The following is a 14,769-nucleotide window of genomic DNA, read 5'->3' on the forward strand; positions in this document are numbered from 1 at the left end:
TGTGTGTTTTTTGTGTATGGTGTGTGTGTGGGGTGTGGTGTGTGTTTTGTGTGTGTGGTGTGTGTGTGGTGTGTGCATACCTGTGTGGTATGCGTGTGGTGTGTGGTGTGTTTTTTGTGTGTGGTGTGTGGGATGTGTGGTGTGTGTGTGTGCTTACCTGTGTGGTGTGCGTGTGGTGTATGATGTGTGTGTTTTTTGTGTGTGGTGTGTGTGTACCTGTGTGGTGTGTGTGTTTTGTTTGTGTGGTGTGTAGGAGTTACTGCGCGTGTTGTTTCTGTCTCTGGATGTGGTGGGTACTGGAGGCCCCTCTGCCGTCTTGGGCCCCTGTCTTGAGCCTGTGGCCCCCTCAGCTGCTCACAAGGAGTCCGTGGGACCTGCAGTCTGTGGGGTAAACCCTGGGCCCCCACACAAGGTGCTGGAGGGCAGGTCCGGGGCTTTCATCGGATTCCTAAGGCGAACTTTCAACCTGGCGTTCTGAGATCAAGAAAAAGATTCATGCAACAGCAACTTCTTGAGCACCTACTATGTGCCAGGTGGTGTTCTGGGGACTAGCAGGGAACAAAAGGCAAACTTCTTGGTCTTATGGCTCTCACTTTTCCCTGGGGATGGGGTAGGGAAGGGAGGGTAGTCGAGTAAATGGATGCATAAATATTAACTAGTGCCTGGAGCTGGCCCATGCTCCGAAACAAAGCTGTGTAAGAACGGTGGGGGGAGGGCGGCTTCTGTAGACTGGACAGGGACAGCCCTCAGAGGAGGCGACATCTGAGCCGTGCACACACCAGGGAAGAGCATTCCAGGCAGGGGGAATCGCAGGTGCAAAGACTGGAAAGGTCGGGGGAGCAGAAGGTGCTTGGTGTGTCCAGAAAACATCTAAGAGGCTATCGAGGGAGGGGGCGAGGGGTCTGGGGGAGACCCTTGGATTCATTCTCCCCATGGCATCTTTTACATTGGGGTCTTTCATCCCTGGTGTCTTCAGCTTCCCGCGGGGGTGTACAGGTGGCTGTCAGGAGACCTGTGAACCCAGGGGAAAGTTCCCTGGGAAATTGTGGACTGGGTGCTTCTGTGTTTTTCCCCCAGGGAAGTGGCCCATAGCCTTTATCCCATTCCCACAGAGGGATACTTGACCCCCACAAAATCCTGAAACGTCACCCCAGAGGAATAGTGCCAAAGAAAAATGGGACAGAGATCCAGAGACAAGGGGACAGGGATGCGGGGAGGGGAGGACAAGGACCCTGGTGGGGGTGGGGGTACAGAGATGTAGAGACAGAGGGGGACAGATCCAGAGAGAGAGGGGGACAGACCTAGAGAGAGGGGTCAGACCCAGAGAGAGAGGGATACAGACCCAGAGACAGAGGGAAATAGAGACCCCGGGAGAGGGCTGGAGGCAGCTCTAAGGACGTAGTTCAGAACTTTCATCAACAGCGCTACCTCTGCTGCCACCTGCTTCTCCGCCCTCCTGTCTTGTGGAAATTAAACAGAACCACCAAGGAGCGGGATAGGGGATGAGCCAGAGTGAGCCTGCAGAGCTACAGCACGAGGGATTGGGGTTAGGGCAGCAGCAGCACTTCCGGTGGGAGTCGGGGAGGGGCAGGCTGTGGAGGGAGGAGAGGAAGAGACCGCGGCCCTGGTGCCCCCAGGCCCTTCCTCTCCTACCCAGGGCTGGGGTTCCTGCTCCGGGTTTCTCAGTCTCCCTCTCTCCCAGTCTCTCTCTCCTTGTCTCTCTCTCTCTCCGCTTCTCCCGTCCTTTCTCTCCTCTGGCTCTCTGTTCTCCGAGCCCCCTGGACACACCACGGACCCCCTCCCTGGCCATCTCCAGGGGTCACGTGGGAATCTGGAGTCTGGTCCCACTGTAGGCTCTCCCCTCTCTGAGGCTCGATTCCCCCTCTGCAGGATGGGCAGTGCGCTGGGGGCGGCGGGGTGGGCTGTGGATAATGGAAAAACAGTTAAGCTAGAGGGTGCCAGGACTCAGGGTCTTGGCTGAGTCTGGGGGTCCCCATGCCGGCGGGCTCTGCCCCCGTGGCTGTTCTGCGGTGAGGCTGGCCGTTTAAGGCAGTCCGAGGGGAAGGGTCTGGAGGCCTTGCCTTTCCTCAAGGCCGGCGCACCCCAGATAGGGGTTTTGGAGCAGAAAATTAATTTAAATCACTTTTTAATTAAAGACACAAAGCCCTTTGGTCTGCTCCACCCCCACCTCACCCTCAGCCAAGACTTGGGGTGAGGGATGCAAGGGTTAGGAGTCTCTGGCTCTATTTGCTTTTTTAGGGGGTGGTGCATGCTAAGGTCCCCTTAGCCCAGGCTGATTCTAAAACCTAGAGGAGCAAGTGCGGCCTCATCTGACGGCCAGTGGTGGGGGGCGTGGACAGAGCAGGAAGGGAGGGAGGGGGCACCTGGGATGGGGATGGGGCCTAACTGGAGGGGGGAGGGAGGTAACTCCAGTGACGGTGTGATTCAGAGAGAGAGAGAGACAGAGACAGACGGGGGTGGGAGGAGAGAGAGAGAGAGAGGTGCAGACAGAGTGAGACAGACAGGAGGGGGAGGGAGTGGGGGACAGGAGCTCCAATAGAGACCCCGGAGTCGTCCCTGCCACCCCCAAAACAAGAGCAGGGGGCTTGGACTCTGAAGCATAAATCTTTCTAATTAAAGAAAGAGACGAGATGTTGGGAGGGGAGAAATAAGTGTGTGGGAGAGAAATTGATTGGGGGAGGATGGAGGATGCCGGCGGGGGACGGAGGGAGCAGGGGGGAGGCTCTGGCTTTCTGAGGCTCTTCCTCCAGTCTTTCCCTCTGTCCGTCCATCCGTCTGTCCGTCTCTGTCTCTCGCGCTCTCTCTCTCTCTCTCTCTGTCTCACACACACACACACACACACACACTCTCTCTCTCTCTCTCTCTTCCTGGCTGTCTCCCTTAAATAGTCCTGGGACCCTTCTGTTCCCAGGGGGAGGGAGCAGGTGGCGGCCAGGCCTGGTGCTGGAGGGGGGGTGCCTGTGTCACTGCGTCGCGGCTGCCTGTCGGCTCTTCGAGGGTGTGCTGGGGCCTCCCTGTGACAGTGTCTGGAAGCGTCTTCCCTGCCCGGCTGAGTGGCTCCCTGGGTGGCGTCAGAGTGACCCCAGCTCCCAGCCTGCAGGGGTCTCCGCCCTCTAGCCCTGTCCTGCACCTGTTTTACAGACGGGAAGCGTGGAGCCCTCTATGAGTAGATCTGGGGGACCTCATGGGTCTCCCCAGCACGGGCTGGGCGATCTCTCAGCGGACTGGCCCCTCAGTGCCCCAACCTGAGCACCGACCACTGGGGCTATGCCCACCAGGCAGCCATGTCCCCCGGGGATCCGCAGCGGTCCCCAGGATCCCCTCTGAAAGCCTGCAGGAGCAGACCGAATGAGCGAGGATCCACCTTGGGTTCCTCCTGTCCTCTCTCTCGGGCCTGCTAGCCTCCTGCCTCGGTTTCCCTCTTTATCAACCGCTCTGTGTCTGTCTCTCTCCTTCTGGGGGCCCAGGTGTGCTTCCTCCTCCTCATTCCAGGCTCTCTCTGAGAATCTGTGTCTCTGCTCAGGAGGGTGGGGGAAGAAGGGACCCTAAAAGACAGGCCGTCTCTGTCTCCATCTCCGCCTGGGCTATGTCTGTCTGTCTGTCACCTGGGCTGTGTCTGTCTGTCTGTCTCCTGGCTTTTTTTTTTTTCTTGTATCTCTGTGTCTCTTTGTCTGGATGTCTTCTCTGCCTCATCTTTCTTATCTCTCTTTCTCTCCATCTTTCTCGGTCTCTCTCTCCAGGGGCCTCTGTCTCTTCTCCCTCCTTCCTCTCCCTCTCTCCGCCTCCCTGTCCCCCCCACCGTATCCTCCCTGGGCTTCTGTCTCCCTGGCTGTCTCCCCTCTCCTCCACCCGGGCCCTTCATAAATACATCACCCCCTTCCCGTCCTCCCGCTGCCTGGCCCAGCTCCAGGAGAAGGAAACATTTATCTTGGTGGGGGCGCCCACCCCCGCGCCCGCCCCTCCGCCCGCCGGCCACGCCATCCATCACCCGAGCCCAGACTCCTGTGGCTCATTCGTCACCGGCCCTGACAAATGCCTGCCGCCCCCTTCCCCTCCCGCCCCACCAAGCAATCATACCATTAGCCACGGCTCAGCGGTGGCGGGAAGGACCCGGCCTGACCCGGGCGGGGGGCGGGGCACAGGCTGCGGCTCCCACCAAGACCCCTCTCTCCCCCTTTTCCTTCCCTTTCTATCTCTCCTCGCCCTCTCCGTCTTTTTTGTTGGAATCTGCTTTCCTCTGCCAGTTTCTCGCTGTGCCTCTGGGTCCTGTCTCCGGTCCGTCCTCCTCCTCATCCTCCTTTTCCTCACCCTCTCTCCTTCTCTCCTTCTGTCTGTCTCTCTCTCACTGAGTCTCTTTCCATTTCTGACTCTGTCTCTGTGTCTCTCTATAACTCTATCTCTCTGTCTCTGCCCGTCTGTCTTTCCCTCTCTGTCTCTCATCTCTCTGTCTCTCCCTCTCTGCCTCTCCATCTCTCTCTCTGTCTCTCCACCTCTCTGTCTCTCCTCTCTCTTTGTCTCTCCCTCTGTCTCTCCCTCTGTGTCTCTTCATCTCTCTGTTGCTCCCTCTCTGTCTCTCCATCTCTGTCTCTCCCTCTCTCTCTGTCTCTCCATCTCTCTGTCCATCCCTCTCTCTCTGTCTCTCCATCTGTCTCTCCATCTCTCTGTCTCTCCATCTCTCTCTGTCTCTCCATCTCTGTCTCTCTATCTCTCTCTGTCTCTCCTTCTCTCTCTGTCTCTTCATCTCTGTCTCTCCCTCTCTGTCTCTCCATTTCTTTCTCTGTCTCTCCATCTCTCTGTCTCTCCCTCTCTCTCCGTCTCTCCCTCTTGCTCTCTGTCTCTCCATTTCTCTCTGTGTCTCTCCTTCTCTGTCTCTTCATCTCTATCTCTCCCTCTCTGTCTCTCCATTTCTCTCTGTCTCTCTCTTTCTGTCTCTCCCTCTCTCTCCCTCTCTCTCTGTCTCTCCCTCTCTCTCCATCTCTCTCTGTCTCTCCCTCTTGGGGTCTGTCTCTCCATTTCTGTCTGTCTCACCATCTCTCTGTCTCTCCATTTCTGTCTGTCTCACCATCTCTCTGTCTCTCCATTTCTCTCTGTCTCTGTCTCTCTCTGTCTCTCCATTTCTCTCTCTGTCTCTCCCTCTCTCTCTGTCTCTCCATCTCTCTCTGTCTCTCCCTCTGTCTCTGTGTGTCTCTCTCCCTGTCTCTCCATGTCCCTCTGTCTGCCATGGGCTCTGTCGGCCCAGCCGTGCCTTTTAAATCTCTGGTCTCTGAGAGTACCCTCGGCGTTGGCCTCACTGGCTTTGTGTGCTGGGAATGGGGTGAGGGTCTTGCCCTGGCGCCCTGGGACGCCCGCCCCGCCCCGCTCCCCACCTCGCTCCCCTCCCTGGCGCTGTGTTCTGAGTCTCTGGGCTTCCTCCGTCTGCATGTCTGCATCTTCTCTGCATCCTGTCTGTATCTCTGTCTCTGCTGCCTCTCCGGCCCCTGTGTTTTGTTCTTGGCTCTCTGCTCCCTCTCCAACTTCCCCTCCTCTTTTTGTGTCCCTTCTCCACCTCCTCCACCGTCTGTGTTCCCCCTCTACTGACCCCACCTACCCCTTTCAATCCACCACCCATGACATTCCCTTCCCCGCACTTCCCCAGGGAGAGAATTGCAGGGAGCAGGCAGGGAATGGGAGGCAAAGGTGGCGAGAAGGAGAGAGTGAGGAGGTACCTTGGGAGGCACTGAAGCCTGGAGCCTCATCCCTCTCTCCTTCGGCCATGTGTGCCTGGAAGTCCTCCCTAGTGTCTGATTTCAATCCTCAGGGGGACGGCAGAACGTGGAGGAGATGCCAGGTACCAACCCTTCCCGATTCCCTGGGAGAGGCCGAGGAGGGAGCTGGGGGCATCAGACCAGGAGAGAGGGCAACCTGGGCACAGTCAGTGCTGTGCTGGTGGCCACCCATTGCCTTACTGGAAGAGGGAGGTAGTGAGACCCCCGTTCTGGGGAGTAATCATAGCAGAGGCTGTCTCTGACCCACTCATACCACCTAGGACCCAACAGCATTTCTCACGCTGGCACCTGCGACCCTTCCCTGAATGCTTTCCAGACCAGGGTGGGAGGCGCTGGAAGTCAGCACCCCTAAAGAGGTCCTGGGCCACCATCAGACAGGAGTTAGTGGATACATAACCCAAAGTCTTCAGGTGGGGAACTCCAGAGTTCCCTGAGAGGTCCCCAGCAGGATGGAGACCTCATTGTCCACAGGGTGACCTGCTCATTCAACACTGCCTTTATTATTTATTTATTTATTTATTTGAGATGGAGTCTCGGTCTGTCACCCAGGCTGGAGTGCAGTGGTGTGATCTCGGCTCACTGCAGACTCTGCCTCCTGGGTTCAAGTGATCCTCCTGCCTCAGCCTCCCGAGTAGCTGGGATTATAGCCACCTGCCACCGTGCCCGGCTAATTTTTGTATTTTTAGTAGAGATGGGGTTTCACCATGTTGGCCAGGCTGGTCTTGAACTCCTGACCTCAGGTGATCCGCCCACCTTGGCCTCCCAAAGTGCTGGGATTACAGGCGTGAGCCACCCCGCCCAGCCTTCAACACCACCTTTAATGGTTTTCTTTCCCATCTCCCTCCAGTGCCTCCTGGGATCACCTCGCAAATAAACTATTTCCCTCCCATCCTTGCTGTGGGCTGGCTTCTGTTGGTGCTCAGCCTAAGACGGTGGCCAGCGGGGACATGATGGATGGGCAGAGAGGAAACAAAGGGAAAAGAGGGACCTCTCGTGGTGGTGAATCATATGTGTCTACGTGGCTAGGCTGTGCTGCCCTCATGTTCAGGCATCAGCCTAGATGTTGCTGTGAAGGGGGGTGTGTGTGTTTGAGACAGGGTCTTGCTCTGTTGCCTGGGTTGGAGTGCAGTGGTGCAGTCTTGGCTCACTGCAACCTCTGCCTCCCGGGTTCAAGCGATTCTCCCACCTCAGCCTCCTGAATAGCTGGGACTACAGGTGTGAGCTACCACGCCCAGCCATTGTAAAGTTATTTTAAAAATGAGATTAATAGCCGGGCGCGGTGGCTCACTTTGGGAGGCTGAGGCGGGCGGATCACAAGGTCAGGAGATCGAGACCATTCTGGCTAATGCGGTGAAGCCCCGTCTGTACTAAAAATACAAAAAATTAGCCGGGCGTGGTGGCGGGCGCCTGTAGTCCCAGCTACTCATAGTCCCAGCCACTCGGGAGGCTGAGCCAGGAGAATGGCGTGAACCTGGGAGGCGGAGCTTGCAGTGAGCTGAGATCGCACCACTGCACTGCAGCCTGGGCGACAGAGCCAGACTCCATCTCAAAAATAAAAAAAATGAGATTAACATTTAATATCGATTGACTGAGTGAAGCAGATTGTATGGGTGGGCCTTATCCAATCAGTTGAAGGCCTTAAGACTGAGGTCCCTCCAGGAAGGAGTTCTGCCTCCAGATAACTTTTAGGTTTTGCTTGGGTTTTGTTCATTTGTTTGTTTTTTGAGACAGGGTCTCACTCTGTCACCTAGGCTGCAGTGCAGTGGCATGATCGTGACTCACTGCAGCTTCAACGTTGTGGGCTCAAGTGATCCTCCCACCCCAGCCTCTGGAGCAGCTAGGACTACAGGTGTGCACCACGATGCCTAGATAATTTTTATTTTTAGTAGAGATGGGGTCTCACTGTGTTGCCCACGCTGGTGTTGAACTTCTGGGCTCAAACAATCCTCCCACCTTGGCCTCCCAAAGTGCTGGGATAACAGACATGAGCCACCACACCCGGCCTGTGAGGCTAATATATATTCACTTAATCCCCACAACAACCCTGTGACATAGGTACTGTTAGCATCATTATCACCCATTTTCCAGATGAGGGAACTGAGGCACAGAGAAAGTCAGCCGCTACACTATGCTGCCTCCCAGGACAATGTTAATCACTCCCAAGCTGACCCCATAGAGCTCTTTGCATCCAGGTGAGAATCATGACCTTCGGGGTGAGGTGACGGGACAGGTATGAAAGTCCTCATGTTTTCCAAGCCTCAAGCTCTCAATGTGTCTCTCTTTGCAGCTGAGACCTTACTCATCTTCCTGCACCAAGACTCTACATCCCCTTTGTTTGCATTTGTTAAGATGAAGGTGTCCCAGACCTGGCACGATGGTTCACGCCTGTAATCCTTTGGGATTACAGTAGTTCACTTTGGGAGGCTGAGGTGGGTAGATGACCTGAGGTAAGGAGTTCAAAGGAGTTTGAGAACAGCCTGGGCAACGTGGTAAAACCTGTCTCTACTAAAAATACAACAATTGGCCAAGTGTGGTGGCGGGCGCCTGTAATCCCAGCTACTTGGGAGGCTGAGGCAGGAGAATCGTTTGAACCTGGGAGGTGGAGGTTGCAGTGAGCCGAGATTGCGCCATTGCACTCCAGCCTGGGCAAAAGGAGTGAAACTCCATCTAAAAAAAAAAAAAAATTTGAAGGTGTCCCTTGTCCCATTCTACATCGTGGACCTCATCCTGTCCCATCTTTGCCCTTCTACCTGTGAAACTTTGGGCACGTTGCTTCACCTCTCTGAGCCTTAGTTTCCTCTTCCGTGGAATGGGGTGATGTATAGAACTGGCAATAGGTTTAAGCAGATCATGCTTGGGGGGGGTCCCCATCACTGCCAGCTGCTGTTAGCACAGGCCTCCCTTGCTCTCCTGTGCCCCTGTAGTCAATGCCCTCTACTGCTCCTCCAGCAACCTCCCCTCCTCACATCAGGACTCTCCAGAGAGTGATCTACATGCCCTGACTCAATTTCCCCACCTCCCACTGCAGATCAGTGCACCGTCTGCCCCTACACCTTCCACAAACCTGTTCTCATCAAGGCCTAAAGCCAAAGGTCGATTTTTTTTTTTTTTTTTTTGGTAGTGGGGAGACAGGGTTTTTCTCTGTCACTCAGGCTGGAGTGCAGTGGTGCAGTCATAGCTCACGGCAGCCTCGACCTCCTGGGCTCAAACAATCCTCCAGCCTCAGCCTCCTGAGTATCTGGGACTACAGGCACATGCCACCACGCTTGGCTAACTTTTAAAGTTTGTGGAGACACGAGGACTCGCTATGTTGTCCAGGCTGGTCTTGAATTCCTAGGCTCAAGCGACCCTTCTGCTTTGGCTTCCCAAAGTGCTGGGATTACAGGCCTGAGCCACCATGCCGTGGGCCTATTGTCTTACCTTGGACTTCAGGTTGGGTGCGGCCGGTGGGAGGAAGTGGCAGGAGACTAGCAGGTGGGAGCAGAATGAGGTCGAGGTGCTTACTCTCCCGGCGCCCCGCCATCCCCAGTGCAGGTTGGTGATGCCTGTACTCTTCTACTCTACAGACCCAGGTCCCCAGGTCTCTGCGGCCTCGGGTGCCTCTGCTCACCCCTTCTAGCCCAGGTATGGCAACTGCTCCCTCTGCTGCTAGCCCTGGGGTACTACACCTTCCCTCGTTTTCCCCAACCCTGCCCACTCCTCAGTAGCCCTTTCACCCAGCTCTCCCTGGCTACTCCGTTTGAATGAACACACCACCTCTCTCCTGCCAAGATGCACTCCCTGAACTCCCTCACGCAGCCCCATCCATTCTCTCTCTCAACCACTCCCTTCTCACCATCGCCCTCCCACCCTCCTACTCCCCTCTCCCCTCCTCTGCTGCCTCTGTCCCTGCTCCAGCCTTGTCCCTGGTCTCCCAGCCCCCAGTAGCCAGGAGGAACGTCTCATAAAATAAATCAGGTGATATCAACCGCCTGCCTCCTTCCCCCACTTAAATCCCTTGCAAAGCTCCCCTTTACTCTTAGGATAAATTCCAAGCTCCCTAGAGTGGCTGATAAAGTCTCTTATGATTTGTCCTCAAGTTCACTCCCCACGCACCCCATACCTCGTTCATGATAACCATTTCCAGGGTTCTGAAAAAGCCATTATCTCCCAACTCTGCACACCTTTACACAGGCTGTGTCCTTTGGCACAACACACACACACACCCCTCCTCCTGTAGGATCTGAGAAAATTACTTGCTTTATTTAGGAAACCCCATCAACCCCAGCTCTTTGGCTCAGGCAAATGAACGTCTCTCTCTTTTGTGTTCCCAGGATGCCCATAAAGAGAAACAGTTTGTGGCTCATGCATGGGGGCGTGGCTAGTGGAAGCCCCTGATTGAAGCAGGAAGGCGTGGCTGAAGCACGACTGATAAGTGGGGGTGTGATTAGTGGAAGAGCTAGGCTGATAAATGGGGGCGTGGTTAGTGGAAACCCGTAATTGACGGATGCGGGCGTAGCAAGTGGAGGAGCTTGGCTGATGAATGGGGACGTGGCTAGTGGAAACCCACGACTGACGAATGGGGGCGTGGAGAGTGGAGGTGCGTGGCTAGTGGAAGCCCATGACTGATGGATGGGGGTGTGGCTAGTGGAAGAGCTAGGCTGACGGATGGGGGCGTGGCTAGTGGAAGCTCATTACTGATGGTGGCGTGGCGAGTGGAAGAGCTTGGCGGCTGGACCCCGGCGCTGCTGCTGTATGTGGGTGTGTCCCGCAGACGACCGCGGGCCGCAAAAACCCAGATTACTTGGTTTAACAGTTGCCCAAATCTCAGTCAGAGACCTTATTAGCCCCCTCCTCCTGAATCCCAGCTTCCCACGGGACTGTTTTTCAGGCAGAATTTCAAAGTTTTATGGCAACTTTTACAGAAATCACAGAAAAGAGACAGCGACTGATGATGAGCTGGGGGAGAGAAGGGTAGTGGGTAACGGGTCTGGGATGTTGGGGCTGAGCACAACAGGACGATAGAATGCTGAAAACCTGTGGGAAGCAGAAAGTTATGGGGGTAGTTGGGTCATCCTAGGGGCCCAAGGAGTGGGTGGCACTGCCCAAATGTGTCCTTTGGGCAGGAAACATCAACAGTAAGAAAATGCAGATGGCCTACCGACAGATGGAAGGCCTCCAAAGTTAAAAATGCCCACCCAGATCCCTTGGCCCAGTCCCATCCCCCCACCCACCCCCACCCCCCATCAGGCAGAGATGTGGCAGCATTTGCTGGCTTGTAGCATTGGTCCTCTGGGACCCTCGGTCTCCTCTTCGAGGGTCCTGCCCGGATTGGCTGGCACTGAGGGCAAAATGAACCTTCCAGATTGTCAGGGGAGATCAACTGGACTCGCTTTGATTCCCGGCCTCCTCCCCAAAGCTGGTTCTCATGGCTGAGGGAGTCTGCTGCCCTCTCAAAAGTTGTCTGTCACCCCCTTTTCCCAAGACATGCACCCTCCCGCGTCCCCCCTCCCCCAAACACACTATATACACACACAAGCCCCTCCCTCCAAGGCGTGGCTGGGCTCTCAGAGGTAGTGGAGGGCGAGTGGGGGAGCTGGAATGTCTGAAGTTGCAGGTTCAAAATGTGCTTCCTCCAGCTAAGCCCTGGGACTGAAACCCCAAACTTCTCCCCTCCCGTCTCCGAGCCTGGAGAATGAGTGTCCTCCCAAGAACCCGAGTGGAGGGATTGGAAAGGTGTGCGGCCTCCTTGCGCGCACACCCACCCGCTCCTCCCCGCCGGGGCTGAGCGGAGCTCCCTGAGGGCTGGGGGGAAGGGCCGGGAGCTGAGACGGCCTCTGACAGCCTCCTTCGAGGGTCCCCCAGGGAGGGTGGGTTCTGAGGCTCTGGGACATGGGGTGAAGTGGGGGGGGTCACTAGGGGAAGGGAGACTTTGGGGGCAAAGCCAGGCTGGGTGACCAAGGAGAGAGACCTTAAACTCCCCAGGATGGTTACTGGGGGTGGTTCCCTGGGGAGGGGACTGGGGTGGAAATTTCCCCAGGGATATAGACGGTCACCAACAGGATGGGCTGGAGTTGGGGTCACCGCAGGGGAGGAACCGGGGAGGCTCCCGAGAGGAAGAGGGAAGGCTGAGCTACTGGGGACACAGAACAGGGGCAATCAAAGCCAGGGGAGGGGGCGGAGAAGGGAGGCCGGGTCCCAGGAGAGGAGGCCGAGTCTGGGGGGAAAAGGAGACCAGGGTCCAAGAGCAGGTGCAGCCGAGTCCCTAGCCCCGGGCGGGCTGTGGGGACGAGTCTCTGCGCGAGGCCCTAGAAGCCCCGGATGTGGCAGTACGCCTCCAGGCTGGCGAAGAGGATGTACAGGAGCCAGAGGCCCAGGAAGAGCGCGGTGGTGGCGAGCTTGGGTCCGCGCGGGCCGCCCAGCTCGCCGCCGATGTGCGGCCGGCGCCGGTACAGCAGCACGGCAATGCCCACGAAGGCGAAGACGGTGAAGAGCGTGACGGAGAAGGCCAGCGTGCCAGTGCGCACCTCGAAGGGGCGGCCCTGCACCGCCCAGTACACGGCAGCCACAGACCAGGCGACGCCCAGGCCCAGGAACACGTTCACCGCGTTGGAGCCGGTCACGTTGCCGATGGAAGCGTCGGCGCACTGGTCCTGCAGCGCCGCCACCTTGCTGGCGAACGTGTCTGCGGGGCAGAGACATACAGGTCGGAGGGGCTTTGCGCCGCCACCCACAGGGGCGGGCATCCGCCTGCCCCCTCCCAGCCTTTCCCCGTCGCCTGCTTTCTGCGGGCAGTGTGGGCTCAAGACCCCTGACCCCCACCCAAGAGGCAAAGTCCATTACCACTTCTAGGCCTGCTCGCCACTGGAACCGCTGCCGGCTTTCTATGGGACCCACCGCCTGCTTTCTGTGGAATTCATTCTCTTCTATGGGACTCACTGCCTGATTTCTTTTTTTTTCCTCCGAGACGGAGTTTTGCTCTGTCACCCAGGCTGGAGTGCAGTGGCGTGATCTCAGCTCACTGCAACTTCCGCCTCCCAGGTTCAAGCGATTCTCTTGCCGGAGCCTCTGAGTAGCTGGGATTACAGGCGCCCACCACGCCCTGCTAAGATTTTGTGTTTTTAGTAGAGACGGGGTTTCACCATGTTGGCCAGGCTGGTCTCGAACTCCTGATCTGAGGTGATCCACTCGCCTCGGTCTCCCAAAGTGCTGGGATTACAGGTGTCAGCCACCGCGCCTGGCTATATTTTTTGTTTGTTTTATTTTGAGACAGGGTCTTGCTCTGTTACCCAGGCTGGAGTACAGTGGTGCGATCATGGCTCACTGCAGCCTCATTTTCCCCAGCTCAGGTGATCCTCCCACCTCAGCCTCCCGAGCAGCTGGGATCACAGGCATGCGCCACCACGTCCAGCTAATTTTTGTATATTTTGTAGAGACAGGGTTTCACCATGTTGCCTAGGCTGGTCTCAAACTCCTGGGCCCAAGCAATCCTACCCCCGCCGTGGCCTCCCAAAGTGCTGGCATGAGCCACCACACCCCACCTGCCCCCTCATCTTAGTTAAAACTTTGAGGTTTGGCCAGGCGTGGTGGCCCACGCCTGTAATCCCAGCACTTTGGGAGGCTGAGGCGGGCGGATCACGAGGTCAGGAGTTCGAGATCAGCCTGGCCAATATGGTGAAACCCCGTCTCTACTAAAAATGTAAAAATTAGCTGGATGTGGTGGCGCACGCCTGTAGTCTCAGCTGCTCAGGAGGCTGAGACAGAAGAATCGCTTGAACCTGGGAGGCAGAGGTTGCAGTGAGCCGAGATCACAAGATCACTGCACTCCAGCCTGGGCGACAGAGCGAGACTCTGTCCCCACACCAAAAAAAAAAAAAAAAAAAAAAACCAAAAAAACCAACTTTGAGGTTCACTGGCCTGGTTTCTGTCATGTCCCCTAACATAGTTCCATGGACTCTTCTGTCTGGTTTCTTGCGGGATGGGGCATCAACAGCTTGTTTCTATGGAACCCACTGATTGGCTTCTCTGACAATCCCGTCTTCCTAGGAACCCCTCTCCCCACAGCTGTCTCTTCCCCACCCTGCCACCTTCTATGAAATCCATTGTCTGGTTTCTAGCATTTCCTGCTACCTTAGTTTTATGGGACCTTCTACCTGGGTGCTTTTGGGGAGGATTCAATTCACATCTTGCACCTAGGGGACCCACTGCCTGGCTTCTATTATGCCCCACCTCCGTATTTCTCTGAGACCCACCACATGGGCGCTGTGTGACTCCACCCACCTCATTTCGGCAGGATCCTGTGTTGCCCCTGCCTGGCTCATCTGAGATCCTACCCCACCAAAGTCTCCCAGGGTGTTACCAGGGATGGAGGTGCCCAGGGCAACGAAGACAACAGCATTGACAGAGTCCTTGAGGCCAACGGTGCAGCCGAAGTGGGAGGCGAGGTCCCCAATGAGGGCGGTGAGCAGGCCGATGACCAGGATGGAGACGCCAAAGCAGGCCCAGCCGTGGCAGTACTCGGTGGGGGGCACACAGGCAAAGAGCACCTTCCAGAACACCGTCAGGAAGTGCATCACGTAGTCAAAGCACGACGGCAGCCGCTCCTCCCGGGACCCGTCCTCCTCCTCCTCCTCGTCCCCTGTGGGCACACGACCCAGCTGGGGCATACACTCAGACTTCCTTCCTTGCCTACAGAGGCCCCATTTTGTCTAACTTCCTGACAGCAAGTCCCATTGAATGAACTTCTTTCCCAGAATCCCTTGCACCTACATGTGGCCAAGTCAACTGCTAAAAACAGTTACTTTCCCAGAATCCCTTGAAGCTAGGAGCTTGATTGGGCCCGGGTGAAAAATATTTACTTTCCCAGAATCCTTTGGATCTAAATATGGCTAAGTCAGCAGTAAAAACAGTTACTTCCATAGAATCCCTTGGAGCTAGGGGCATGACTGAGTCCAGGTAAAAAAATTTTACTTTCCCAGAATCCCTTGCACCTAAGTGTGGGCAT

General features: G+C 56.3%; 1 protein-coding gene across 4 annotated transcripts in view; it reads right to left on the reverse strand.

Moving 5' to 3' along the window:
• Positions 1–10,002: 10,002 nt before the first annotated feature.
• Positions 10,003–14,769, reverse strand: part of SLC8A2 (solute carrier family 8 member A2) — a 43,957-nt gene continuing 39,190 nt past the window's right edge. For 2 of the 4 annotated variants that reach the window (XM_016936344.3, XM_016936343.4), the window contains 2 exons: positions 14,125–14,403; positions 10,003–12,450 (listed from right to left, as the gene is read on the reverse strand). In XM_016936344.3, the coding sequence (XP_016791833.1) occupies positions 12,074–12,450; positions 14,125–14,403 (656 nt within the window). In that variant the 3' untranslated portion in view covers positions 10,003–12,073. Of the gene's footprint in view, positions 12,451–14,045; positions 14,404–14,769 lie in introns of all 4 variants that reach the window. The other 2 variants (XM_016936342.3, XM_016936341.4) reach the window with 1 other exon arrangement.

This window comes from Pan troglodytes, chromosome 20 (genome assembly GCF_028858775.2).
Source record: "Pan troglodytes isolate AG18354 chromosome 20, NHGRI_mPanTro3-v2.0_pri, whole genome shotgun sequence".
Taxonomy (NCBI): domain Eukaryota; kingdom Metazoa; phylum Chordata; class Mammalia; order Primates; family Hominidae; genus Pan; species Pan troglodytes.